The sequence below is a fragment of the Athene noctua genome, chromosome 2, assembly GCF_965140245.1.
Source record: "Athene noctua chromosome 2, bAthNoc1.hap1.1, whole genome shotgun sequence".
Classification (NCBI taxonomy): Eukaryota; Metazoa; Chordata; class Aves; order Strigiformes; family Strigidae; genus Athene; species Athene noctua.
Genome location: NC_134038.1, coordinates 148,445,265 through 148,471,435, shown reverse-complemented (window position 1 = coordinate 148,471,435; position 26,171 = coordinate 148,445,265). Strand labels below are relative to the sequence as shown.

At 41.6% G+C, this 26,171-nt stretch overlaps 2 protein-coding genes across 5 annotated transcripts in view; both read right to left on the bottom strand.

Moving 5' to 3' along the window:
- The window catches only part of CMTM7 (CKLF like MARVEL transmembrane domain containing 7), a 31,273-nt gene extending 15,545 nt beyond the window's left edge, over positions 1-15,728 (bottom strand). Inside the window, exons 1-2 of one of the 3 annotated variants that reach the window (XM_074900591.1) lie at positions 15,444-15,580; positions 12,178-12,260 (exon numbers count right to left, since the gene is read on the bottom strand). Coding sequence is in view for 2 of the 3 variants with exons in the window: in XM_074900589.1 (XP_074756690.1) it covers positions 15,444-15,602 (159 nt within the window). In the remaining variant the exon portion in view is untranslated. Of the gene's footprint in view, positions 1-12,177; positions 12,261-15,443 lie in introns of all 3 variants that reach the window. The other 2 variants (XM_074900590.1, XM_074900589.1) reach the window with 2 other exon arrangements.
- Positions 15,729-19,136: 3,408 nt separating this feature from the next.
- CMTM8 (CKLF like MARVEL transmembrane domain containing 8) overlaps positions 19,137-26,171 on the bottom strand; it is a 35,354-nt gene continuing 28,319 nt past the window's right edge. For both annotated transcript variants that reach the window (XM_074900586.1, XM_074900587.1), the window contains 2 exons: positions 22,244-22,360; positions 19,137-19,669 (listed from right to left, as the gene is read on the bottom strand). In XM_074900586.1, coding sequence (XP_074756687.1) covers positions 19,586-19,669; positions 22,244-22,360 — 201 coding nt within the window. In that variant the 3' untranslated portion in view covers positions 19,137-19,585. The remainder of the gene's footprint in view (positions 19,670-22,243; positions 22,361-26,171) is intronic.

Below are 26,171 nucleotides of genomic sequence, written 5' to 3'. Positions count from 1 at the left end.
AGAGAGGATAATGAAGGACTGGACAAGAGTGATAAATTCTCTTTCCCTGTGCTATAAAATGCTACTTGAAGTGTTCCCTGGAAATGCTGTTCCTTTTTAAAAATCAGCTGTTCTCCTCCCTGTTACTTCTTGATCCTGTCAAAGAATGAGCATCTGAAGTCCACTGGTCATTGATCACACTCAATAAAAACCAAGCAAAATGTGTATCAAGACTTCAAGGAAGTCAATCTTCCACTGCAGGAAAATTCAACACCTTCTTAAGGAAAGGAGAGGAATCATGCCTTTGTATTATGAAGAGATTATACACAGGAGGCAGATCCGACTTCCCATTACTCCTAAGGCAAATGCACACTGGAGAAAAGACTTGTGGCATTAGGCCCAGATGCCATTGTACTCCTGATTTCAGATGGTTTGAATTCCACCTAACTCCCTGCAATTACTCTTGGCTGGCTGTAGTCCTGCAAATGCAATTAGGTTACAGAAAAGCTCAGCTCCAAACATCCTAGTTTTACAGGAGTGGACTGGGCATGAAGCTGGGACCAAGAGCAAGTCAGCAACACAGTCCTCAGCCTCTCTGGTGGCCAGATCCTCCTGTGGTTTCCAGACCTGTTGTCAGTCACATGGGCCACCATGAAAATGCCCAAGAGCTGCCTGCATCTCAGGACTAAGAGGCTGGACTCCACTAACACAATCATGCTGGAGTGTACCAGCAAAAAATGGAAGAACCTGGACCAAGCTGGTAAGTTCAAAGCAGCTTAACATAGAATCACCTGCTCCAAGGAAGGGGCAAGCACAAGGGCATGCGCACCAGTCAAGAGATTGCAGATATAGTTTTCCTCACCAGTGCCCTGAGAGTAATGAAGGAACCACAACATAAGAAAGGACATGTACCCACAGGCCAGCTGGCACCGCTAAGTATTTTCTGATCAGGTGGCAGAAGACTGTAGTTTATCTGACCACAGAACAATTTTATAACCCAGGAATCAATCTGTGCAACTGCCTTGAATGATCTTTTTCTACTGTCCTGCTTTAATGGATATAATAAATAAAGCTCAGGCTTTATTACCAATACTTAATTCTTTTATAACGTTTGGAGAGAACTAAATTTTCCTCAGACACAGCTACCTGCACAAACATAAATCCAGAATGATCTCCAATACTGACAAGAACCTACTCTAAAGGAAAGCCTAATGTTCTGAGCATTAGAGACACATTTACACAAAGACTGACACAAGGGAGGAATTGAATGTCACTGTCTCTTGACTACTGACCCCAGTTTTGTAACCATCTTACTGTCTGAACTTCGGTATATCATGTATTTCACTGCTTCAGCTCCCCCATTCACCACATGAGTGCTAATAAAGACTTCACATGTGTTGTGCCAAAGTTTTTCACCTTCAGAACACTTTAGACATGCAAAATAAGCAAAAATGTTGAGCACTGCTAATAAACCTCTAGGTCAAGATGACTGTTTTTCTTTAGTGTGAATGACAACAATGCCTATGAGTAAAAAATCCAACTCAACAGACCATAGATGTAACAGACAAGCATGGGTGAAAATATGTGTGGGAATGACCCTAAAACATCCAGGGAGGAAGCCACAGAACAAGGAATTGATAGGAAAAGTTTAGCCTATTGGGGGATGCTTTTTGGTTGATTTGTTGCCATTACATCACACAAAATAAACAAAAATTAGAGTCCTAGCTCACTGCAAAATGGCAATTAGTATTTATTTCCTGACTGTCACTTATTTACTTACAGTGGACTTTGTTAACGTGTTGTAAAGAAACCACTACACACGAGACATTGCAAATAAAGTACTGGAAGTGCAATCTTTAATGCTAAGGCTACTCTACTATTCATCCTCTCGACCATTCCTGACTGTTCTGTACCACACATTATCACTTGCCCATATCCAGCTGTTCTTTCTCAATTCTATTAGGGTCACCCTTTCCCACTGTGCCTGTACAGTGGTGATGTAGTGGCTGTGACTGGGATAGGCTTAACTGCCGTCACAGCAACTCCTATGGCGCTGTGCTTTGCATCTGTGGTTAAAACAGCATTGATAACACATCAGTCTTTTGGCTGCTGCTGAACACTGCTTGCAGGGCAGCAAGGCTTTCTTTCTCTATTCTCCCTCCCCTCACCCCAAAGCAAGTAGGGTTGCAAGTGGGCAAGACACTGGGAAGGGACAGAGCCAGGACAGCTGGCTCCAGCTGACCACAGGGAAATTCCAGACCATATGATGTCACACTCAGCAATAAAAGCTCAAGAAAAAGGGAAACATTGGAGGCTACTGCGTTTGTCTTCACAAGCCACCATTACACATGCTGAGGTCCTGCTTTCCAGGAAGTGGCTGAACACTGGCCTGCCGACGGGGTGTAGTGAATTAATTCCTCTTTTTGCTTTGCTCGTGTGTGTAGCTTCTGCTTTCCTTATAAAACTGTCATTATCTTGATCCACAGGTCTTTTTGCCTTCCTTCTATCTTCTCCCCATCCTGCAGGAGAGGGGAGTGAGTGAGATGCTGGGTGGGTGTCTGGCTGCTGACTGGGGTCAGCCCACTGAAGGTGGCTTACTCCTTGCCTGGGACTTTTAGCGGCTGCGGTAGTACAAAGAACCATATTAAAAATCTTCTTTGCAGAAAGGAACTGAATGTGGTTTTTGCAAATCCCAAGATCATATACTGAGCTGACAGGCTAAAACTGCTGTCTTACTGTGTGACTTTTAACTATGGATAATAATTTTCTTTTTCTATATAGAAATAAGACATGAAATGCCAGCTAAACTGCAGGGAGGAAAGATAACGTCAACAAGAAGCAAAATTGCCTCAAGGTGCCCAGTTCTAGAGAAACACTGTAACTCTCATCTCAAAGATTTATCATAACACTGTGACACACACGTCGTCATGTATAATCCACCCAGCACTGCATTATCTTTTCATTGAATTATTTTGCCATGTAGTGTACAACCACATTCTTGCCGTTCTCAGAATATTTTTTTCTGGATTGTACTCCCCTCTGCTACCCTCTCCTGTAAGAAGTTGTAGTACCACTTTTGTCTCCAGTGTTTCCTTTCCCTTTTTTCTGCTCTTTATTCCCCTTTCCTTTTCTTTGCCTACATGACACTCCATATGTCTTCTCCTTTATATTTCTCATTCTCTTCCATCCAAATTTCCCTCTATACATGCAAACGCACCATAATGCCATCTTTTAATGTTTCCTAGCTCTCTTCCCCACTCCCTTGAATCATGACACAGACTGCAATTAGCTAAGTAAAAAATAGCACCATTCAGGGGAAACAGACCAGGGGACAGGATTCAGCATAGTACTACACCTGTAGAAAGATGATAGGTAGCAGCTCTGGTTTACCAGTCTCCAGTTGGTAGTTAGGAATACCTGAAAGTGCTTTTCCTTTCCATCCTTCTCTGGCAATTTAACCTTCTGGAAGACAGAAACAACTTTCCCCGCCCCCCTCCCCACCCTCAAATGTTGTAAAACAGCACTGAGAGGAGAGCTTCTCCACTGAGCTTGCTGGAGCACTGATGAACCTTTGTACTGCTTTAACATCCCTCTTCCTGAATCTGAAAAGAGGAGAACCCTGAGAACTCTCCTTAAAATTGATAAAAACTACTTTCCGATCTCTTAAAACTTACCCAAGTTCTAGTAACAAGCAATAGTACAGAAACTGTCTGTCTACAGATTTGGAGCAAGGAACAGCACTGACTCATACCCAGTTTTATCACAGCCTTTCTAAAAAAGCAATATAATAAGAGCTAAATGCTTTTTGTATTTGAACGAAAAAAGTCAAAGTTTCCAGCTTGTGACACCAGCCTAGATAGTAAGTGGAATTTTCCATCCCTAACCAAGCCAATCAGGATAACCATGCCCTGGAGAAATGTCACCAACTGCAGCTGTGTATTTCTGAATATTACACCTCAACACAATGAAGCAACACCCACATATTATTAAGCACATATTTCTGGACAGAATAAAACAATTTTTTTAACAGCCTCCCAAAACAGAAAGATGAGCAAAGTGCAGGCCAAGGTTACCACTGTAGTTCATGCAAGACTGGTTCAGCTAATTTAAGCAACAATGTTGACTGCTGCTGTAACTGAGATTTTCTTCTTCCAGGGCGGTGTTTGAAATGCGAGCTGTAACAGCCAAAGCCCTACTAGAATAAGAAGATAAAACCCCAGTCCATTTAAAACTTCACTAATGACAGATGAAATCAGCTGCCTTCAAGTGCATGGTTCTGCAAAGCAGTCAGTCTTTGGTTGCACAATAATCTCGCAGCCCCTGCGTCTGGGCAGATTTCCTTCTTGTCTGGCTGCTTTACTAAAATAAGGAGGCTGCCTGGCCTCTGATAACTGACTTCTCTTGTGCACCACCATCCATAGACTATTTATTGAAGATAAAAATGGCGTGAGGGTGAGAAGAGGCAAAATATCTTATTCAGGCCCTCTACGACTCAGATAAGAGGACAATCCTAAGTACAAGCAAGTGGTATTCTTTATCTATTAGTAAGAAGTTATATATCTGCTCAGGCACAGGCCTCAGCAGTAGAAAAGGATGTGGGGTAATCACAGAACCAGCATATGAATGACATTATTAAAAAGTCCTTGTTACAGGGCTGCCATAATCATTAAAAAGGCAATTCTTTGTAATGACTAGCTAGAATTAAGTCCTGTCTACCACTGATCACAGTGTTTGCAATACTTCCATCCCACCAGTGAGAGTTTAACTAGCTGCCTGCCTCAATCCCCACAGCTGCCTCTACCACCACACTGAAAGGCACCACACAAACCTGTATGTTATTAACTGAGAGCTGAGAACTTCACAGTTATTATGGCAAAGAATATGCTGTATTTTCATCAGGCAGTGAATTAATTAAAAAAAACCTCACCACAATACAAATTTGTTACCAACAACAACCTCATAATTTTATTTCTTTTCTCTCCAATCCAAGATTAACAGATCTGTTTTAGAAACCAACTTAAATTTAAAACATTTCAGCTGTTAAAGCATCATCAGTAAGTTTTTCCAATCTGCAGAAAAGATGCACACCTAACACTCCAAATACTGAAGCAATGTAAGTAATAATTGAGTAACATTGTACAAGTGCCACATTCAAGTCACAAACAATTCCCAAACCACAGAAAACTCATTGCAAAACAGTATTAATGGCACAGCTGACTGTTAGCATGTCTGCAAAGGAACAGAATTTTAAATACCTAGCAGGGTTTTAACTCTGAGAAAAACATCTGCTTTCCCTCTAACTCTCAAAGAGGTGCTTATGTCTTTCTACACACCTGCAATGACTGAACGTACTACTCTGGACAAAGCCAGGAGACCCCTATACTTTGTGAGCACTCAGCTTGTTCATCTATTAATAAGGAATTACTTCCCCACGCAGGCAACAGCCCCCATCTAACAGCTAGCCTGCCACCCACTCCAGTGGTCTCTCCCATCTCAACTCAAGGCAGAATCCCCAAATCATAGATGCAGCTGATGGCTTATGCAATAGCAGGGTCACATCTTCTATAATTGGCTTTCTCTGCAGATACAATCACTGTTTCAGCCTGTGCTCTCTGCCCTCCTCCCAGGCAAGGTACTGGCTGTGGTACTTGCTGGGAACCTGTGTCCCACACCACCAAGCCAATTGCCCATTTAGAAGAATACTACCTGGTTGCTGCAAAAAGTATGAATGCATGTGGCTCCTGCTGTAATTCACTCCACTGTGGAAGACCACCCATCCTGCACGGTAGGGAGAATCCCTATATCACAACCCAGAAGATTACAGGAAGTAAAAAGCATTGTAAGAGACTTGAATCTCCAGAGTCCTCTAGTAAAAAGGGGAGGATCTGGTGACAGCAACCTAAAATGTAGGGATTAATATAACCGAATCTCTGCAGATTCAGAAATTGCACAGCAAGCCCTGATTGTTACCTCTCCACTCTGCCAGGCAAGCACCTTCAACATCTTAGATCCTCCTGGAGAGCCGTGTTCACCGTTCTCTCAGTCTGGTAAACCTGAGAGTCAGACAGAATGACAGAAGACGGTCCAGAGTGTGGGTAGGTTTGTGTAAACAGAGAAAGACTGCCTTAAGCACTCTAAGTGCTTCTGAGGCAACAAAAAGAAAAGGAGAGGAAGGAGAAGAGAACTGTAGGCCAACAAAAGTGGGTTTGGCAGAACCTAAAAATTAAGAGGTTTGAGCTGTCTTAAGGAATGGCAGAAAAGTGGCTCTCAATGGCAGAAAGGAATCCAACAACGATGTACAGGAATATCCATGCTCATGGAGGTGCAAAGACACCTAAGGTATGTAAACAATGATGGAGAACTTTGTCCTTTGAGGCTGTTGCTGCAAAAGCAGCAACAGAATTCACCATCCCTGGGTCTGGAGAGGGAGCCCTCCTTGGGGGCAGGAGACGGCCCACCTCACCTGCCATACTTCCTTTTAGTCAGATGGGAAGAAGAGCTCCTTGTAGGAGCCACACACTTGTGAAACCACTGCTCTGAACCATTCTCAGGTATATTGCTTGGGTTGTTTGCCCTCTAAATAGTCAATAAAGTCACATACTGTCAGTAATATACAATATAGAAGGAACTTAATCCTTATCTGTGAGCCATAGAGCTCTTGTAGATAAAGTTCACAGCTGTCTAAAAATGGATTTACCAACCACGCATGGCAATACCACCTACAGAGAAGGAGCTCACGTTGGCTGACCAGCCAAGCTTGGCTCAGACTGGCTGGCTGCTTGAAGCCCAGGGTACACAGTTGTTATTAACAAACACCCACAAACTCTGCACAGCAAGCTGCAAAGTTTCCCCCTTGACCTGGATATCCAATACATATCTAACAGCATACAGCTACTGAAAACTCAAATAGAAACATATAACACAAAACCAGTACCTCATGGCAACGATCACGCTAGGAACCTATCAAACTAGATGCACAAAAAAGCATATGCCATCTCATCTTCCTGAAAGTTGTTACTGAGATAAGGAATACCTTGCAAACTGCCCAGTGAGTCTCAGTGCCTATGCCTTGCTAACCCTCAGCAAGCAATCTGTTCATCACTCGCCTTTAAAGATGCTGCTCACAACACAACCCATTCTCATTGTCTGAGGCATTTCTTGCTTGACTGATTCAAATCTTCAGTTAACACCTGCCACATCTCTCCCTGCCCCAGAGAACATCATACTGACATCTGGCAGTCGCGCAGACAGCAGTTTAAAAGTTTGTACCTGTCAACTCCAGCAAAGGTTTTGTTAGCCATGGCAACAGAGCCTTGAGCGAGCAAGGTCTCCCAAAATAAGAGGAGGACTTGTTTACATCACCAAAGCCCATGTTGTTAGCTGTGCAGGCAGATCATAGTTTTTATCAGGAAAAAAATGGTGAGAATTCCCAAAAATGCTAATGTCTTGACAATTTCCAGACCAAATGGCATCACCACAACTCGGCTGCTGGATCAGACTGGGCCTTAGCACCTTTCCTAAATGCAAGCACCTGATGCTTGGCAAGGTGCCAGAGAAGTGAAGGGCGACAAATGAGGGGGAAAAATGAGACTAGATGAGATTCCCCAGTGGCACTATCGCAGCTGACAGCTTTCAGTGACTGCCTGGAGACTGGCTGGCCTCTCAAACAGGGTGGGACAGCATTCCTGTGTCTACTAGGAAGCTTCACTCAAGCAATTGACAAAAGGCTCAATTAGCCAGCAGGTGACAAGCAGCAACTGTGTTCTTCCCAAACAGATAAAAGAGCTCTCAAAGTGGCCTTCCCAGAGTGTGATTACAGACTTGCAGGGAAGTATGCTAAATCGTTCTGTAGTTCTGCAGCTGCTGCTGGTCATCTCAGGTTAACAGCATACTTCTCTCCCAACAGTCAGTACTTATTTCTTGAACTCACTGATGGCATTTTTCTTAAAAAAACCCAACAAATCACCAAAAACACTCTAAGAAAATTCCCCCTCGAAGCAGTTTCTCAATCTTGTCGTCCTCACATTGCCATTTTCCTTAAGAGTAGCTGTGAACAGAAGCGAAAGCCCTACGTGTTGCAGCTGCTGCTATTGTTGCAAGAACAGCAGCCAAATCTTGCTTTTGCTTTGAAAGCTGCAGTCACCTAGCTTTGACCAGACACGTCTGTATTCACCATTACATTCATCAAATTACCAGCATCGCAGTGCAGGGAGTTGCTTCAGCTGTGATGATCCCTTAAGAATCTGAGTTATGCAAAAAAGAGGAAGGTCACAGGTGGGTGAAAGAAAATCACAGCAATTTTAGAGTTTGATTTCTGTGTACAGAAAGTAGCAATTTCTGGCTGCTATATACTTTACATCTCGCCACAAAATAGGATGACCAGGCCACAGCGCACATGATGTGACAATAGCGCCAGAGGAGACAACTCGGCCGCAGTACTGAGCAAATACCTCGCAAGGACTCCCCAGGGAGGGGAGCAGAGGAAACACTTACTCATAGTAAGCAAACACTGTCTGGCTTTTGGGAGACAATACTCCATTACCCTAGTAATGCAGAGTAGGCACCTAACAGAGCTGTAGGGTCCGGTATACTGCCCTCCTGGGGTAAGGCCACAGCTCTACTGGATCCAATGAGACATAACAGATCGTTCCACCATCTACAGCTCTGGAACACAGTGAAGGATGTTTGGCACGATGCCCTTTATCATTTATAGGCTCTGAGCAGACAGAGATCGCACTTGAGAAGTACCAATCCCCTGGTTTCTGTTTCTCTGTGGCAGGAGAGGATGTTCAGAGGGACACAACCTCCAAAGACAGCAGAGAGAGGGGATACACTGCACTTGGATGTCTTAAAGCAAAGTCACAGAGCAGTAAGAATCCATGCTTTTCACCACATCTTATTATCCATAGACACCATGTACACTTGATTAAGTTTTTTAAATGGCATTTGCAAATCTAACTTCCTGTAGAACAACTGTGCCAGGAAACCACTGCCAATACTTCACTCTGCTCTTTCAAGCATACTAAACACGTCTCAGGTGATGTGGTCAATTTCTAGGCTTCATTTCCTTTTTTTTTTTTTTTCAGAAAATGTATTTGCTAACATTTGTTCAATCACCTCTATACAAAGAGCACTACATGCACTCAGGTTGCTAATGAATGTACTGCACCAAATCCTAATGGATGTCAAATAAGCAATGAAAGGTAGCTCAAACTTTGTGCTTTTAGGAAGCCTCTTTTAAGATACAAATAAAACATTCACTGACATACAGAACAGATTCCATAGTGTTTAACAATGACAATAATTGTCCTTTTACAAAACATGCTGGAGTTGATTTTTTAGCCTTCTAGAGCAGTTTCAGCATCAGAAAAATTACTAGTTTCTTTTTTTGCTGAAAGAGACAAAAATTCAAACAGATGGTACAAAACCTTCCCCTGCCCAAGAGAAAAAGGACTACATTCTCAGCTTGTGGTTTGAAGCACATGGAAACACTTCAGGCTTGTGTAGTTCCTGCCCTTATATGCCAGGCACTTGCTCTTGCTGTCAGTAGTCTCTACAGCTGCACTGTTCTCTAAAAACTGTTACGGAAAAAAGAAAACCAAAGGAGAGCTGAAGTAAAGCTACATCAATTCCTTGGTTTGGTTTACTGTGTAACCTTGTGAACAGCTGCCTCACTGCAGCTGAGAATGGCTGCATGGAGGTGAGTCAGAAAGGGAAAATTCCTTAAACCGGTGTTGCCTGTGAAGTTCTGTCTCATCAAATAAAACTGTGTCAGCCTACCACCAAGCACTCCTTGGTTAACACACAGAGAACACACTGTTTGCTCCCAGCTCTTATGCAAATACCTGGGCAGAAATTGTAAAATCGCCACCAAGAGCAGAGGCATGGAAAAAATACAACTGGTCAAGCCAGCCTGTTTCAGTGATCTCAGAGTGGAAATAACAGGACTTCCCAGACCTATTGGTTTTAACTATTAGACTTGGACATTCCTCACTCAATTGCTCCTGCTTGCTTTGGAGCCACCTAAGACTTAGATAATTTTTTTCTCTCTTTGCTCAGCATGCCAAGCAAGGTCCTTTTACTGCAGCTTCTAGCAAAACAACAAAAAATAATTAGCAGCTACAACAGCCAGCTCTGACCTTGGCCTGAAAATAATTTTGCTGCTAAAAGACATATCCCATTCCTTATTGTTTAACCAATACTTTATCACATAGTTGCAGACTGAAGGCACCTGCATGTTCTTGCGGTGGTATTCCTCAGTTATCTTCTTTCAAAACATAAAATGCCTCCTGCATGCCTCAGAATAAAGACTTTTTGTATAATATGTCATGACATCACTGATAGCTATTAGCATAATTTTTCGTATTTTCTCTTATCAGCCAGATGAAAAGTCAAGCAGAACACAGAACAGGCTGAATCTAAGCTTTGTAGGTTAGCATCTGGCAACGTTCACCAAACCTGTTACTTCTGGCCATGGTTTTCCTTTGGAAGAACTATAGACTGATAGTAGGGGAATGTTGAAAGTACAGTCTACACAGGACTCAGAGACAGGCTTAGCTTCAGCATCTCTGCATATCACCAGAATCCCTCTCTTCTGACTGAGCAGCATTATTACCATACAGTCAAAATCATACATCACTGATGGATGTGCTGCTGCAAAGAATTAGATGTTTTACTTCAATCACCTCCATGGACGATGTTTCAGGCTCAAGATCAAGTTAGAAGACAGAGTAGCTCTCAAATCATTCCAGGCCATTATTTGCTTTCATGAATTTCCTTCTCCTGTATCAATGGGTTTGATTAGGAATTGTTTTCTTCCACTAACAGATTTTGCTTGCTTTTCATATTTTAACTTCATGTAAATTTAGCTCCCCAGTAAATCTGTCCAGTATCATCCAAAACATTCAGAAATTGATCTTGGCTCCAGCAACCTAACTACCAGCATCTTCTAGCTTTCAGTGTTAGACATATTAATATTCTCTTGAATACTATTATCCAACTGTATGTTAGTACATGAATAACCCAGAGAGGTTTCAGCACCCTTCAAAATTACCCAGAATTACAGACTACTGTGTTAGCCATTCACTTACCAAGTATGTAATTGCTCTTGTCAAGACATACTTTGGAAATTAGATACTCAGCAGAAAAACCTTAATTACTGCCTTAGCATTTTTAACAATTTAAAATGATGTTAAGTCAACTTTTACTGAGTTTATCCTTTTTTACCTGTAATTGTTTGTAAATTCTTTCTTCAGCCTTGAGAAGATAATTTTTATTCTCTTATTTTCTGTCTGGTGAAACTGCTCTTTCTTGGCTCATATTGAGCTGAAAGAATCAGCATTGTTTTTAGCTTAAAACACCCTGTATTCTGAGGCTGTGCTTACTGTGTCACAACTACTGTTCGCTCAGTAACAACAGTGTTGTCATACAGGGGACAAACACCTTCAGTCTGAACTGTGGTCAAAGTTAGTTTGGCCCAAACTGAAGGAGGTGAAAGAGAGGCCAAAAAGGTCATGGGCCACCTCTGCACCTCTCAGAGTCCAGGAACAGTTTGAGACCTTCACAAGCATGTGCTGTGCTGTGATGGCTCTCCTTCTACATGTGAGCTCTCAACGCTTCTCTTCCCTCTTCAGTCTGTATTGGTCGCTCTCTTGCAAATCTCCGCACTTTGGACAGGTGATACAATCACAGCCATTGCTACCAGCTACTGCCTCAGATGGTGGGACACATATATATAAGCTCCACTGACAAACATGGGCTGTGCTGAAAGCAGGACCTAATCCAATACCGCATCTGTGGCATCCTCCAGTCTTCAGTTGTAAAAACCAAAAAGGCACATAAGGGCTCCACAAGAAATTCAGCTGAATCCGACTTGTTTCAATCCATGAACACTTGCCACTTGAGCCACCCTGGTGACAATATGGATGCAAATTCATACTGATGCCTCAGGCAGCTTCCAAGAACCCATCTACTAAGAATTTGCCAAGCTATATAACATGGGTTCCAATAAAGTCTTACAATAAAACAAGCCAGCAGGAGCATGGACACAGAGCAAACATGCTTCAAACAAATCAGCACAGTTAGTGTGGCACACTGAAGACTGCCACGTATGTCGATTTTGCCATGCTGGCTAGAATTCAAGTTATTTAGCTTCTCTGGTAATTGTGTACACCGACACACGCACACTCACACACTTACTTAGTACACTGCTGCTATAGAATCAAGGTGGTCACAGTGAGATCCTGCATGTATCCCCGTGAATACAAGAAATCTTGGCAAAACTGCAAATACAAAAGAAAAAAAAGGAAAAAAGAAAAGAAACAGGCAAAAGCTATATTAATCACCACCAAGTTAAAGCAGCTGAAGTGGGTTAGATGTTGAAGATACTTCATAACTTCCTGTTAAAATCAGAGAGTCTGTTCAGACTGGATTTTGAAAATGGAGCCCCTACTAACATTAGTAATACTCACGCATGAAAACAGCTTTCAGACTGTCTTAGTGCCATGTGAAATACACAAGCCACAGAACTATGTTTTCTCCTCCATTTTATTTTCAAAATATTTACAGACTATTCCCTAAGGATTAGAAAGCCAGGAACTCTATGCATAAAATTGAATTTAAAACTTTTCAAAGCTGTAATCATTCTGCAAGGTTAAAGAAATTCTCTAGCAAAAAAAGTTAAGGAATTTGTGTAGGCTTAAAGGCAAGAAACACATTTTTTACTTCCTAATTTCATTCTATGCTAGACACCACACACCCAGAATTTGAAGAGAAAGCACTGGTAACATTTAGACACTAGCAACAATTCAGTAATCATCAGATTACTGTGCAATCTCTTTATTTTGTCCAAGATTGCTGAGTTTAGTCCTTCTGTCATGATACTTCTTACAGAAGAACAGCTGTAACATCTTCTATTTCCTTTCTATAATTTCCATAGCATATCGTCATCTATTAGAATTATTTCATGCACATATATATACAGATTATTTTTTTAGCTTGCAAGCACTGCAAACAGCCCTTAACACTACAGGAAATTATTAAATGTTTCTCTTTCTTCTTCTATCATTTATTTCTTGGTAAAAGGGACTGAGGAAGAGAAACAAACAGTAATGTTCCCTCTTCATAACCACAACTATTCAGAGGCCCAATACGCAATTTAGTGTGATATATGTCTAACCCAAAAGACCTTACCTTTGTCCTCTGCCAGCATAATGGTTGTACTTCTTAATAAGACTGCAGTCCCACCAGTCACATTAACACTAGTGCAGAATGTTTATAGATTTAGCATAAAGAATTCTTTTAAAAGACAGATGCTGCCAACACTTCTTACTAGAAGAACTGAATGGTGATAAAAATGGACCCATGGATATAGTGGAAACTGCCTGAGAAGAGATGAAAGAGAGTTGAGAAAATATTCGACTCTCCCTATTTTATTGGGTGCAGGATTTAATCTAGAACTAACCTATCCTGGTTATTTCTACACACTGCAGCACAAATGTTTAGTTTTCTTAGGGAATTACTTGAGAAGAAGACACTATAGTGATACCATGTTAAAAGATATTCATTTGCCCAAAGTTCCTTGGATACCTGAGGTAACTCCTACTGAAGTTATATAGAGGCAAGCTGGAAAGCAGAAAAATGTAAGGAGGTGAAGCTGAAAGAGTGCTAAAGGGAAAAAAATTTACACTATTTTAACTTCTGTTAAAGTCACCACAGAAAGCCACTAGCTTAGATTTGATGAATTTGATACTGAACGGCACTGATAAAATATTACTTGATGTAAAGTATGTGAAGAATTACATAAAATTACATACGTTACATAAAAATATGTAAAGTATGTGAAGTATACACAAACAGTTTACATGGGCACCAAAACCTGAAATTTCAGCATGAATAAGCACGCTTCTGCTAGCTGCAAGAGTCACACATCCTAGCTGTAGTGACACCATGGCAAAATGGAGAGCAGAAAGGACTAGGTATTTCAGTCCATAAAAGGAACTATTTTTTCCACAGCAGCGAAAGCAAAAGGATAAACAGACTTTTAGCTAATCAGCAAAGGGCAAACCTATCATTTTAGGACTACAGGTTTATTTGCAATGTAGGCATATGCTTCCCATCTCCTGAAAAGATACTCCAGATCCACGTCATGGTTTGGGAGCAACCCACGCGAAGGTCAGGCAGCAGCAGACAACTGTCTGTATTCCCGCTGAATTCACAGCGAGGGATGACTCGGAGGTCTCGGGAGCGCAGTACAAATGCTCAGCAGGTGCAGGTAGCCATGCCGGCCACATTCAATTACGTCTCTTGCTATCGAGGCTCACTTGCGAAGGGCAGCTGATGGCTATCAATGAACTGGAAGAAAGTGGGCAGTTTCTAAAGAGAAACTTTAGGATCTGATACTACTTTTTACAAATACTGTTTTGCAAACAAAAAGATTCCTAACTTCTGATGTCAATTTAGGACTCTAGATGCTAATAACTTAGACAAGTTTAAAAAAATGACTAGACGAATAAAGGTGAGGGGGAAAAAAGACATTGGGCTTTACAAAAAATGAAGGCAACAACTCCAGCATAAAATGTTGTCAAGGTACAAGCGTTTGCAGGCTGAGAATGTACGTGAAGAAATATTGCTATATGTCGTCTTCCACGCTCTTTCCCAGCCTTCACTGCCATTACTGGAATTAAACCGAAAAATCACTCCATGGCCGATTATGTGCCACAGAAATGAGAAAGAGTTTATCCACCTGTGAATCCTCTCCACATCTGGATGGTGCAACATTTCCCGCACCGAGTCAAGTTACGGCATCAACTCCAATGCCAGCAGCGCTCTGCTACCCACTTCTTCTGAGTTTCTGCTTTTCAGCCACGTGTACCTGAGATCCCTCCGGGGGTGCCTGGGTCACTGCCTGGAGGTCTCTGACACACGGGGCATGGAGCCAGCTGGACCAGCAGTCTAGTGGTGGCCACCTTACCAGCCCACTATCGGCGCAGGCACCGGGCCCCGCTTCCCCCCCAAAACTGACCCACGCTAAGAACGAGGTGTTCCACCGGGGCCTGCTGCACCCTCCATCGCGGTGTCACCGTCGTTATTAACGGCAAAGAGTTGCCAATACTAACAGTTACCGTTGGCTACCGCGATCAAACACTAACAGTCCCCGCTGCTACCACGAGCAACTCCGTGCTGCTCCCAGCAAGCGCTGTGACCCCGCTCCCGCCTCGGGAAAACGCAACGGCGGCTCCTGCCAGACCTCAACGCTTCGCCTCACCACAGGGACCGGGGCTTTCTCCCCGCCAGCTGCCAGCCCCGAGGAGCAGAACCGCAGCAGCCAAAACGGCAGCGAGGGGCCACCCCGGCACCCCCCGACGACACCCTCCAGAGCCGCCGCCGAAGGAAACACCCGGCAGGGGCGGCTGTGACCCCCGGGCGGGCCGAGGGTCGGGCCGAGGGCCGCGCTCGCCCCTTACCATCTGGGCCACCTTCAGCATGCCGGCGCAGGAGCGGAAATAGGCGCCGTCCATGAGCTCCGCGTCCGAGCCCGCCGAGGAGGAGGCGGCGGCGGCCGGCGGGGCCGCGGGTCCCCCGCTGCTCACCCCGGTGCGGATCACTCGCGCCCCGTGAGACATGGCTCCCTCCCGCGCTCCCCTCAGCGCCGCCCGGCCCGGGACAGCGGGACGGGACGGGACGGGGAGGGGCTGCCCGGGGCCGGGCGGAGCGCGGCGCCTCCCCGCCCGCCCCCGCTCCCCGGCCGGCGGGGCGGGGGGCACGGAGGGAGGGAGGAGCGCGGGGGTTGCCCCAGGCACCGGGCCACCCCCCCGCCGCAGCTGGGTTACGGGCGAGCCGAGGCCGAAGCGAACGTTTCGAAGCGGGGAGAGGGGACCCCTCGGGGTACGGGCCCGGGAGGGCAGCTCCGCCCTGCGGCGGCCCCCGCGGACGTCTGTAGCTTCACCCGAAGGGGGAAAAGAGCCCTGGGCCTGTGGGAGGTGGGCGGCGGCGTCTTCCCGCCCAACAGTTACTGCCACCAAAGAGCCCCCAAACCTTCCGATTCGTGACCTGGTAAGAAATAAGACACTTGCATTAAATGAGCAGCGACAGGCAAAACCGTAGCGACTCTCCAACTGTCTCGATGCCACTGTTTGAATTAAATCATGCAGCGATACTAACAGAACTCAGCAGAGGAAACTATATATTTCCTCAAGTTTAAAAATAACTTGTTTTGCTTTCTGACAAGTGAGGTAAGAGCTGGCCCCTGAGCTAGGCATGTGCCGCTTTTTAGAGTAGCAACCCCACCTGCTGCTCTGGGCTGCAGTTTGGATGCACATTCTGTTCATAGTTGGTATTTAATAGCTCCTTCAGCAACTAAAATTCAGGCAAATTCAGATAATCTCCAGCACAAGTACAGGGCTAGCACAAGTAATTTACATGAGCAAGGCAGAGTTTGCTCAATGGTCTGTAACAGACTAAGCAGTACATACTTTTGGGCTTCTATTAAGCCAGCTAGTAGTTGCGATAAGAGATGCTACCTATCTCACCATATTTTATCTCGTTTCATTAGATACCAAAGCTACAACATTGCTAGTAAAATGCTAGCTGCTGAGAAAGAGGTTTTGTTTGGGTTTTTTTAAACAGCTGCTTTTTTCCCCCTCTTCTTCTTAAAGTTCAGAAGCAGGCACAGGTATAGGCTTCTTGCAAGCCCTGCAGGAGAAGGTTCTAGTAACTTCTGTACTTCCTGTTAAGAATTATATTTTTCTTACCCACTGATTCAGCTTTAGTTCTTCTTTTCAAAGTGTGTATATGACTGGGGCCCTGCTGATCTGAGTTCAGCCCAGTGAAAGAGAAATGCCTTTAAATTAACAGTAGAGTAACAAGTCATATTTTCTACTCAGAAATACAAGCATCTTCTGTAAACCACTGGCACGAAGTCCATCTAAAACACTGCTGAATTTGAAGTCTTTATTACAGTTCTCACGCTATTTACCTCATCTTAAGTGCTTCTTGCATGATGATAAGAGGTAGTGACAACTCCTTTGACAACTCCTTAATAAATGGATGGCCATAAGTTGACATCAAGTATCCTTTATATGTGTGGGTGACTTAGATTTTTCAGAGAGACTGTTTGTCTGAAACAAGTTATTTATGTCAAATACCTTCATTCTATATGTTTATCAGCCTTTTATTATCTGTATTAAGAATTTCACTAATGATTTCATCATTGACCAGCTTTCTTTTAAATAAGGTTTCTTTCAATCTTACGAATGCTAAGCAATGCCTGCAGCCACAAGTCTTGTTTCAATAGTTACATGCTAAACCACAGCTAGCTTATCTTTTTTATCAGTATTAGAACATACAAAGGCATAAGTCATAGTTTGCAAATCAGTATTTAAGACTAATACACTGGAAGAAACAGATAACCTTTCGGATGCTTATGCCTTTCTTCAGGCCTGAAACAGCAGGAGCAAACTTCAGAAGTAATTCTCAGCTTGTACTGATTCCTCCAATTTTAACTAGATACTCAGAATGCTTGAAAAACAGACAGTTGGTACCTGGGGAACAGCTGAGAAACGAGACAGCTGAGAGACTGAGAGAGGTGGTGGATATTCTGCCAGAATCATTCCTTACCTGGTAACAGTGTGGTTTTGTCCTCCATTAATAGGTTTATTCTGACACGTAACACACTGTTTCCATGACAGTTTTTGGTAAACTGGATGAAAAATATTACTCACTCTTAGCTCTATTACCTCTGTCCACAGATGTTGTCTGGGTTAGGACCAGACCATCGCAGTTACCACAAAATCATGAAACATTTGTGCATAGTCACGTCCTTTGGAGACAGGTGTATCAAATACCATTTGAGAAATAATGTCTATTACTACAAAAGCATTTTTACTTATGAGAAACCATTGATGAGATTTTAATTCTGGCTATATTTCTAGTCACATTTTATCAGTTGACATTTGGATCATTTTTATGCCTTTGATTTTTTTCCAGCAATGGAAAAGAGCATATGGGATTTTAATGGCACATTTTATCTGTGTAGATAAAATGCATAGTTGGTAGCCCTTCTTCCTTCTCACAACTGGGTAATTTTAGCAAGCAGCAGACAGCCTGACCTTTGTTGTACAGGCCAGATGCAATCTGCAGACAAATATAGGTTTTAAAATAATATCTTGGCTTCCCTTGCACTGAAACCCTGTGACTGGACAGATAATCAAAAACAAAACAACGTGATTGAGAACAGAATTAGCTGGCTGCTGCTAAATCTTCTTTGCTGCAGGGCATGCACATAAGTAAGCACACACCATTTAGTTACAGGGAGAAATTAAGTTTTTTTAAGCAGTGAGATTTCTCTACTACCATATATAATCATTCAAGTAAGTTTTTGAAGACTGGAAGAGAGTTCACATCTTCTTAATCCAGGAACAAAAGATGTACCAGGAGTTTTAAGCGAGGAAAACTTTATATAATATCACAAACAATGATGACCTTACACTCTCCACATAATTCCTAGAAAAAATTCCTTAGGTAATTTGTATTTTAAAGTAATTTTCAAAGGTATCTGTTTTGAAAGTCAATCTTCTGTCATACTTCTGCCTGAGTCAAAGATATTTAAATATAAGCATCAAATTAAAAACTTCATTTGTTAAACTAACAACTCACAGATGATGCCAGCAGACAAGAAAAGAGGGAGGAAATTGTTTTAACACTGGTGTCTTGACAATTCTTCTGTGGATTTAATCTTTCTATCACTTAACAGGATTTAGAAGCCCAGATTTTAATTAGGTCAGATTAATGGCCTAATATGAGGAGAAAAAGAGAAAAACACAGTCCCCTGAGAAATAAAATGTATTATCTTTAGTAGGTGTTTTGTGATATTCTCAGTAGGTTCAACACTGAGCACTAAAGGACTGTTGTCTAGACTTATGCCTTGGAGCCTGCTGGATTTGAGAAACCTGTTAAGATAATGTGTTTTGGGCACAACTTTCCTTCAGCGAGCTTCAGACCTACACTAAGAGGTTCCAAAACAATCTCATGATTGTGAGAAGCTGTTAGAATATGCAAACTGACAGGATCATCAGAATTCTTAGTAGTGCATATTTTACTCTGACAGAAATTTGAAAAGCAACCTTCTACTCCCAGTTTACAAAACATGCACAGTTCAGTCAATTATTTATTTTTAAAGTTTTGGGTGGGTTTTTTCTTCACAATGTCACTTTTTATACATAATAATAAGACAGTATCAATCTTAGTTTTGATTTGTAGCAGTCAGTATCAAAAGTATACCTGTAACATTTTAAAAGTTACATTTACAAAATTGGCACATTGTCTGAGTAAGCTTTATTAAAACTTCAGTAATATCATCTATACAATGTCTAGAAAAATACCATGTTAATTCTAAAGGAAGCAGTGTGAAATTTTATTATACAGTACAAAGTCAGTGTTAGATGTCTCTAAAGATGGAACTGTATTATAATCATTTAATCTCAGTTTAACATATATTGTGTCAATCCTAGCAGAAGCATTCAAAAAGACCTCATCCTTCTTCCAAGCTTTTGTCAAGAGTATAATCCTCAAGATGTTTTATACTACAGAAAGCACTTTAATGAAATATTTACTGCAAAGTTCGTGATCGCCAAGATATAAAGCTAAAATACGTATTTCCAGCATAGCAGGAGGTAACCACGAAGGCAAAGAACTGTAGAGAGAAGGGGGAAAAAAAAAATATTAGAAAAAAAAGATATATGAGAATACCATCATTTCTATTTAAAAAATGGTTACGGGATTTGGAAAAAGGAGAAATAGCAGGCTGACTAAAATGGCACCGTTTCACCTCCTTGTACTTGTGTCACCATCACAGTTAACACTGTGTAAATAAGCTTATGCTATGCTTAGAAATATGGGCCTAGAAACAGACAAAACATGGCATGTTTCAACTCCTATCTCCACACGGTAACGGCCTCAGCATGAATCTTATAGATTGGACTCTCACCAATCCTGTACTTGCTGCTTTTAACATCAGTTGCTGGTAAAGACTGAGGGATAGTCCATGGGACAGTGTGAGCTCAAGCTAACACTCCTACACTGCTGTTATGTTCCAAGAATTGCCTACAGCCCACCTGCACCTCAGCGTTCCACACTGTGCATCAAAACAGGTTTGTTTACAGAGAAAACTTGGATTCAAATACAGGCCCAGACATGTTCTCAAACAGCAGTACCGATTAGGTTCCCAATTCCAGAGGTCCTCTGCTGATGAATAAAGATACTCCTCAGCGCAAAGAGCAGTGACGGCAACCATGCTGAGATACTGCTACTTTGTCTGAAATTAATTACAGAACAAGCCTTCTGTATCAGGCTAGATTTATTTTGTTTAAAGATTAAAACTACACAGTATCAGCGGTGCTGCTTCTGCAGTCCTTGTAGCATAGGCACAGAGAAACCAAAGAACAGCTGTGAACTATTTCAGCTGTACTGATAAAGTCCAATTCAGTGCCAGTGGTTAAGTTCCTGTTAATCGCTGCATGTTGTTCAAAATAGACAATGTTCAGAATGGTCTTCTGATAAGACCAGAATGTTTTGTGCTGGTAACTGAACCAAATAAAGCTGACGCTGCAAACAGGATTAACACTACTCTTCTTAGAGGTGGGCAATGATAGGACAAAAGGGAACAAACGCAAGTTACAAGAAGCAAAATTAAAATTAAATATTAGGGAAAAAAATTACAGCGAGAGTAATCAAACATGGCAGCAGAAGTCCAGAAGCATTGTGGAATAGCTGTCCTTGGAAATACTCAAAACTTAAGTGAACAGGGCCCTGGCAGCCTGATATGAGTTAGCCCTGCTTTAAAGGGGGAGAGAATTGGAGCAGATGACCTCCAGAGGTCCCCTCCAACCTAAAATATTTTATGATTCTACCAATGTTTCTTCCTTATATACCATCATTGGCTTGGATGGACACTTCAGCTCTGAGAGCAGGTTGCTATTAAGCATGCATACAGGCAGTAAATCTAAGCCCTCCAACAGAGGGCTCTTGGTGAGTCTTGTCTTATGCAAATTTAATTTGTGGCACTGAAAATCATAGATGAAGATGTAAAATATTATTACAATAGCAAATTGTAGCATTCTCTCCCAATAATTTTGTTTCTTATGATATAAAAATTCCATCTAAAATCTTTCTAACAGAGAACAACTGTTGGGGATAAATGATTTGCTAAATTCTCGCAAACATCTATCCATGAAACCCTCAATGGGTTCAGAAAGCAACAATCTACATTTAATAGTTTATTTAGACAGTGCATTAGATAAACACCATTAGAGGTATTAGAAGAGATTCCAAATATCCCGCGAGACACTGAGCATTCATGCATTTTGCATAAAACCTGAATCAGCATGGACGCTTATCTAGCAGCAAGCAAGCGCCTGTCAACAGCAGCGGCTGAGTAACAGATCAATAGTTACGAACTGCCAAGGGGAGAAGACCCTGAACACCACTGAAATGACAGGGACGTTGTTATTCAATTCCCAAGACAAAAACAGAGCAGGTGTTCAAGTCTGTGTTGATGGCCGTATAACAATAAGCTTCAGACAGAAGACAGGATTCTGCAGAGGACAACTGCAGAAGCATGAACAGTTAGCAAAGTAACTGTAATTTGCAATTGTTGTATACAATTGAATTTGACTACTGTTGCCACAACATGTGAAAAGTTCATTTACAACTCCCTTAACTTAGCTAGACAAGGTGTTCACCTACTCAGAAAGCAACGAGGCTCTTTTAAAAAAGTTGGTTTTAACCCACTTTGATTGCCTGCTTTGGATTTTCAAATCTAAGTAGTAAGACAGTAATGTTGGACTAATTAGTGATTTACATCCACTACAAAACACTGGGAAGTTACATGATTTTTCAGGCATTTTACACCCAACTCATGGAGCTACATGGAGGTGACTTGGTACTCACACAATCTGTGTGGTCTACTCTGATGTGCAGCTTGTAACTTCTGCCAGAGAGGTAGTAATAAATGGGGCAGGGAGGGGAAAAGCAGTATGATCTTAAAAACATTACAGCCTTCTCTGACGTAACTGTCATCTCCTGTTGGAATTTCTAGTCACTTTGAGAAACTATGAGCCATATTACAGCTACCTGTAGGTTTTGTATGCAGATGTCTGCAGATTTTCAAAATCTAGAATGCATGCATTTCAACCCACACTTCCAGCAAGCCTTCGCTTGACATAACTTTTTTGGACACAGAACTGATTTAAACAAAAAAATAACTCACTGAAGAAGCTGCCCAGCTGTTGTAATTGTGACTGTCCAGTTCTTTGGTAACTGAAGATGCATCTACAATAGCAGCAATGAGGTACAAAACGAAGGCACTGCCATTAAAACACAAACCCTGTTGAAAAACCAAACAAATAATTAACATGCACATGCATTTGTTACCATTTTCTATTCCAATGCTACAAAACTCTCCTCTGAAATATAATGTACACAATGTGATTCTTAACTATTTTTACCTTCTTCCAAGCTTCTGTCTGCAAGATTAAAATTTAACTGCTTATTTTGAAGATCCATAAACATTAAAGCACGTGTTGGACAAACTGTTCTCTCCATCACATTAAATCCAGAAAAGTCTTAAAGCTGGTGTGCTGTGATTTTCCATACGTGAAAATAAGGACATAGCTTGGATATCACAATCCAAGTGTTAGGCAGTAAGAATACAACACAACATGAAAAAACAAAACAAAACTGCAATTTGATTACATTTGTAATCTACACAAAGATACACTGCAGGAATCAGTAACTCATGGCATGTGAACAATGTCTATAAACCTTCCAAAACTTTGTTTTCTCCACTTCTGAAGGAGATAAAGAAGGTGTAATCTTTTCAGTTGTATTCTTTCACCTTTCAGTACGTTTCCCTTCTGCCCGTTTTTGAAAGGAGAAAGAAACTGATAAAACCAAGGAGGAAAACAGTCTGAATGGACTACATGGGTCATCAAAACCCATCCATGGCAGATGCTGCTTTTTCTCTTTCAAGGAGCAGAGTTAATATCTCAGGGTACCTACATTCATTACTAAGAAAGAAGCAAAGCAGATAACCTTGATGTCTCATAATGCCATAGAGAACAAACAAAGGCATTTGCTTGGGTTATGCATGTGAGAGAGAACAGGAAAGGAAGAGAGAATGGAAGTCTAAGAAGATGAAAGACAGATACAAAGGTATGAGGGATTTTTTTCTTTTTTTTAAGTACATAATTTTAATACTTTGTCCTTTACTTACTCACTACTTGGTCATGGCTATAGAAAGTTCATTCTTATTTAAAAAGAATAAATCCCTCAAACCTCTACCCTGCTACTTGTCTAAGGCATATGGATTTGGCCATAAACTATACTTTTAGTTTACTGGTGCCATGTTTAAGTGGAATACCCGTGACAGGCTTTGCACCTAGTTACAACTGCAAGAATTGATAACTCAGCTTAGGCCAGATCCTGATGCTGCACGTGATCTGCTCCCTTCAGCTTCTGGCCCCACATTTGCACTCCAGAGTGTCACACAAATACCATAACCCTAACTCTATTGCCCCATTTGTCTCTAAATGTTGCTATACTGGTGCAGTTCTGACTTATTAATTTCCATGGTGTGACTCAGTGGATGCTAGGAATATATGTCAATTATTCATTACTGAATTCACTAGTCACCAACTCTTGCAGAATCTAAAAAAAAGAGCTGCAGCACAAGAAGAGAAGTTCAGAAGGCAGCAACAACAGCTGTATCCACATCAGCAATTCCCTCAGTGCACTGAAGCATGGATCAACAGCTTGAAATGGTTAGTATGGAAGCTCCTCACATCTATCTCCAGGACATTCGGTTCTGGCAGAGTTTACTTCAGACACGGTGGAGTCTGCTGCACACTCCTGTGACACACAGGGTTCAAAGTGTTCTGAAGAGAAGCCATTTCCCAAACACATGCTTTCTCAACTGCAGGCCCCTCCAGAGAGCAGCATGCTGTGCTGTCATCTGTCAACATGTCAGTCTTCAGGGTCACCACTCCCTATATGAGACTTCCCATGCAAAAAGCCTCCCTACAGTTTTCAGAGTAGGCTGAAGGGCATTGCACGTCCTCCTGTGGCTCCTAAGTCCTTGCAACTTCAGGGCATTTGGAAAAAAGCCCCTTAGCCACCTTTCCGCAGGGAACCATGGGCAGTGCCTCAGCACTCAGATGGAGTCCAAGGCCTGGCACTTAAGGGCTGATTCACACGCTTATAAATGAGTGGGGTTTATCTCATCTATATCAGCTGATCTAATAAAAGGTATTATCTCTATTCACAAATCTTGCCTCTCTTATCTGGGCATTACAGTTATAAAATATCAAACTGTCAATTTGAAGATAATATGCCAACAATTGGCAGGTTCAGGTGAACTTCTGTAAAGCACTGATTTACAAACTCTAAATTTGATTGCCTACAGTGTTTGTTGTTATTTTTAGATTTCCCTTCCAAAAAGACTCAATTACCCTGGAAAGCTACAAATCCCTGCAATATCTTGTCATGTAGAAAAGAAAAAAGCACATAATTTTTAGAAGTGCTGCTCTGGGAAATAACACTGTTGGGGAAGATGGAATGCAATGCAAGCTGATTGGGCCTTTACTGCCAATATATTACTCAAACCAAATGGTTCATGCTAAATTACCATCTGCTTCTTAAATTCAAATTTACCAGATTTTAAAAGCTTCCATTGATTGTTTTAGCTAACTTTCACTATTAAGGAGAGACAGTTTTGAAGCACGTCCTTTGGGTTAATTTGCAGTAAAAGTAACTGCATCTTAAGCAATTTGGTAATGTGCTTAACCTGCAAAAAGTGAATTTATGACAGAGAAGTCCAGATGTAATTTTGGATACTGCATACAATAGGCACAGTTTGAGCTAAGTGTTGTCTAAGGAAGCAGAGCAATAACTAGTCAGGACTGAAATTCAGGATACTTCAGAGAATAGGGGGAAGGTGGACAAACTCACTCGCTCAAAAAGGTGTGTGTCGTGCTCTTTTGAATGAAGACATTAACAACATCTCTCTGAAAAGAGACCCAACATTCCTCTTGGTCAGCCCGGAGCGGCAGAGGTCCAATTCAAAAGCTGCTCCCAACAGCTCTTTTAATACCTCAGGGCAAAACAGGCTGGAATGCAAGCATCTTTTATTTATTTTGCATTTATTTTTTCTTCATATTACCCTTTAACTATAAAAGACGACTATCTTTTGGACCTACATTTATGTGATCTTCTCTACAGTATGTTTGGAACTCAGAGCAAGAAATATACTCAGTATGAAGTAGAAACAAATCAAGTACTCCAGCTTGTCTACCACATAGATCAGGGGCAACTCATTTATATGCAGCTGTTGTCTGATAATAGCGTTAAACTGATGAAAGAGGGGTAATGACTAAAGCTGTATCCAAATGAATACAAAGATGCTTTCCCTTTGAATGTACTTTACTTACATCTAATGCAATGGGAAAATTAAAAAATCCACACCTTTAAATGTACCCAGACACATTACTGCTGTAATTGAAATAATCCAACATTTCTATAGCAGTGTTATAGCCTTAATGGTAATTGCTGGTCATGAAACCCAAAACCAGGGAAGCTATCTGAACATAATCCTAGTTGTTCTTATTAGTAATTGCTATAGCTAGCTATTTATTACAGCAGCAAAGGTGAAGACAAAAATAAAAGTATTCAGTTTTAGTCACGTACACAATATAGCTGATAAGAAGCTGTTTGCAACACAGAAGTCAAATGTATTTTATCATAAAAATAACAGAACTCTAGTCAATAATCTTTAGCTGCTAAAAAACCCCAACAAATCAGTATCTCATGTATCAGACAAATGCAAAGCTGAAATTTATCATAATTCTTGGATGGGTCACAAATAGCCAGTTGGCTGAGATGACAATGAATTTTAGGATCTATTATCCTGAACACCAGCCTGTTATGAAAATGGTGTTAAAATATACTGTTGAGAGGTACAGCTAGCTAGGCTTGTTCAAACAACAAAAACTGGATCTGAATTTTAAGTGCCTGTGAATTTTTCTGTAATTACATTAGCTGTTTATCTGATTTGCATTAAGTCTTGAGCTAAAAGCAAAGGATTACATGGCATGTATTTTACATATAAATAACACTAATTTTCAGCACCATTTTCACAGTAG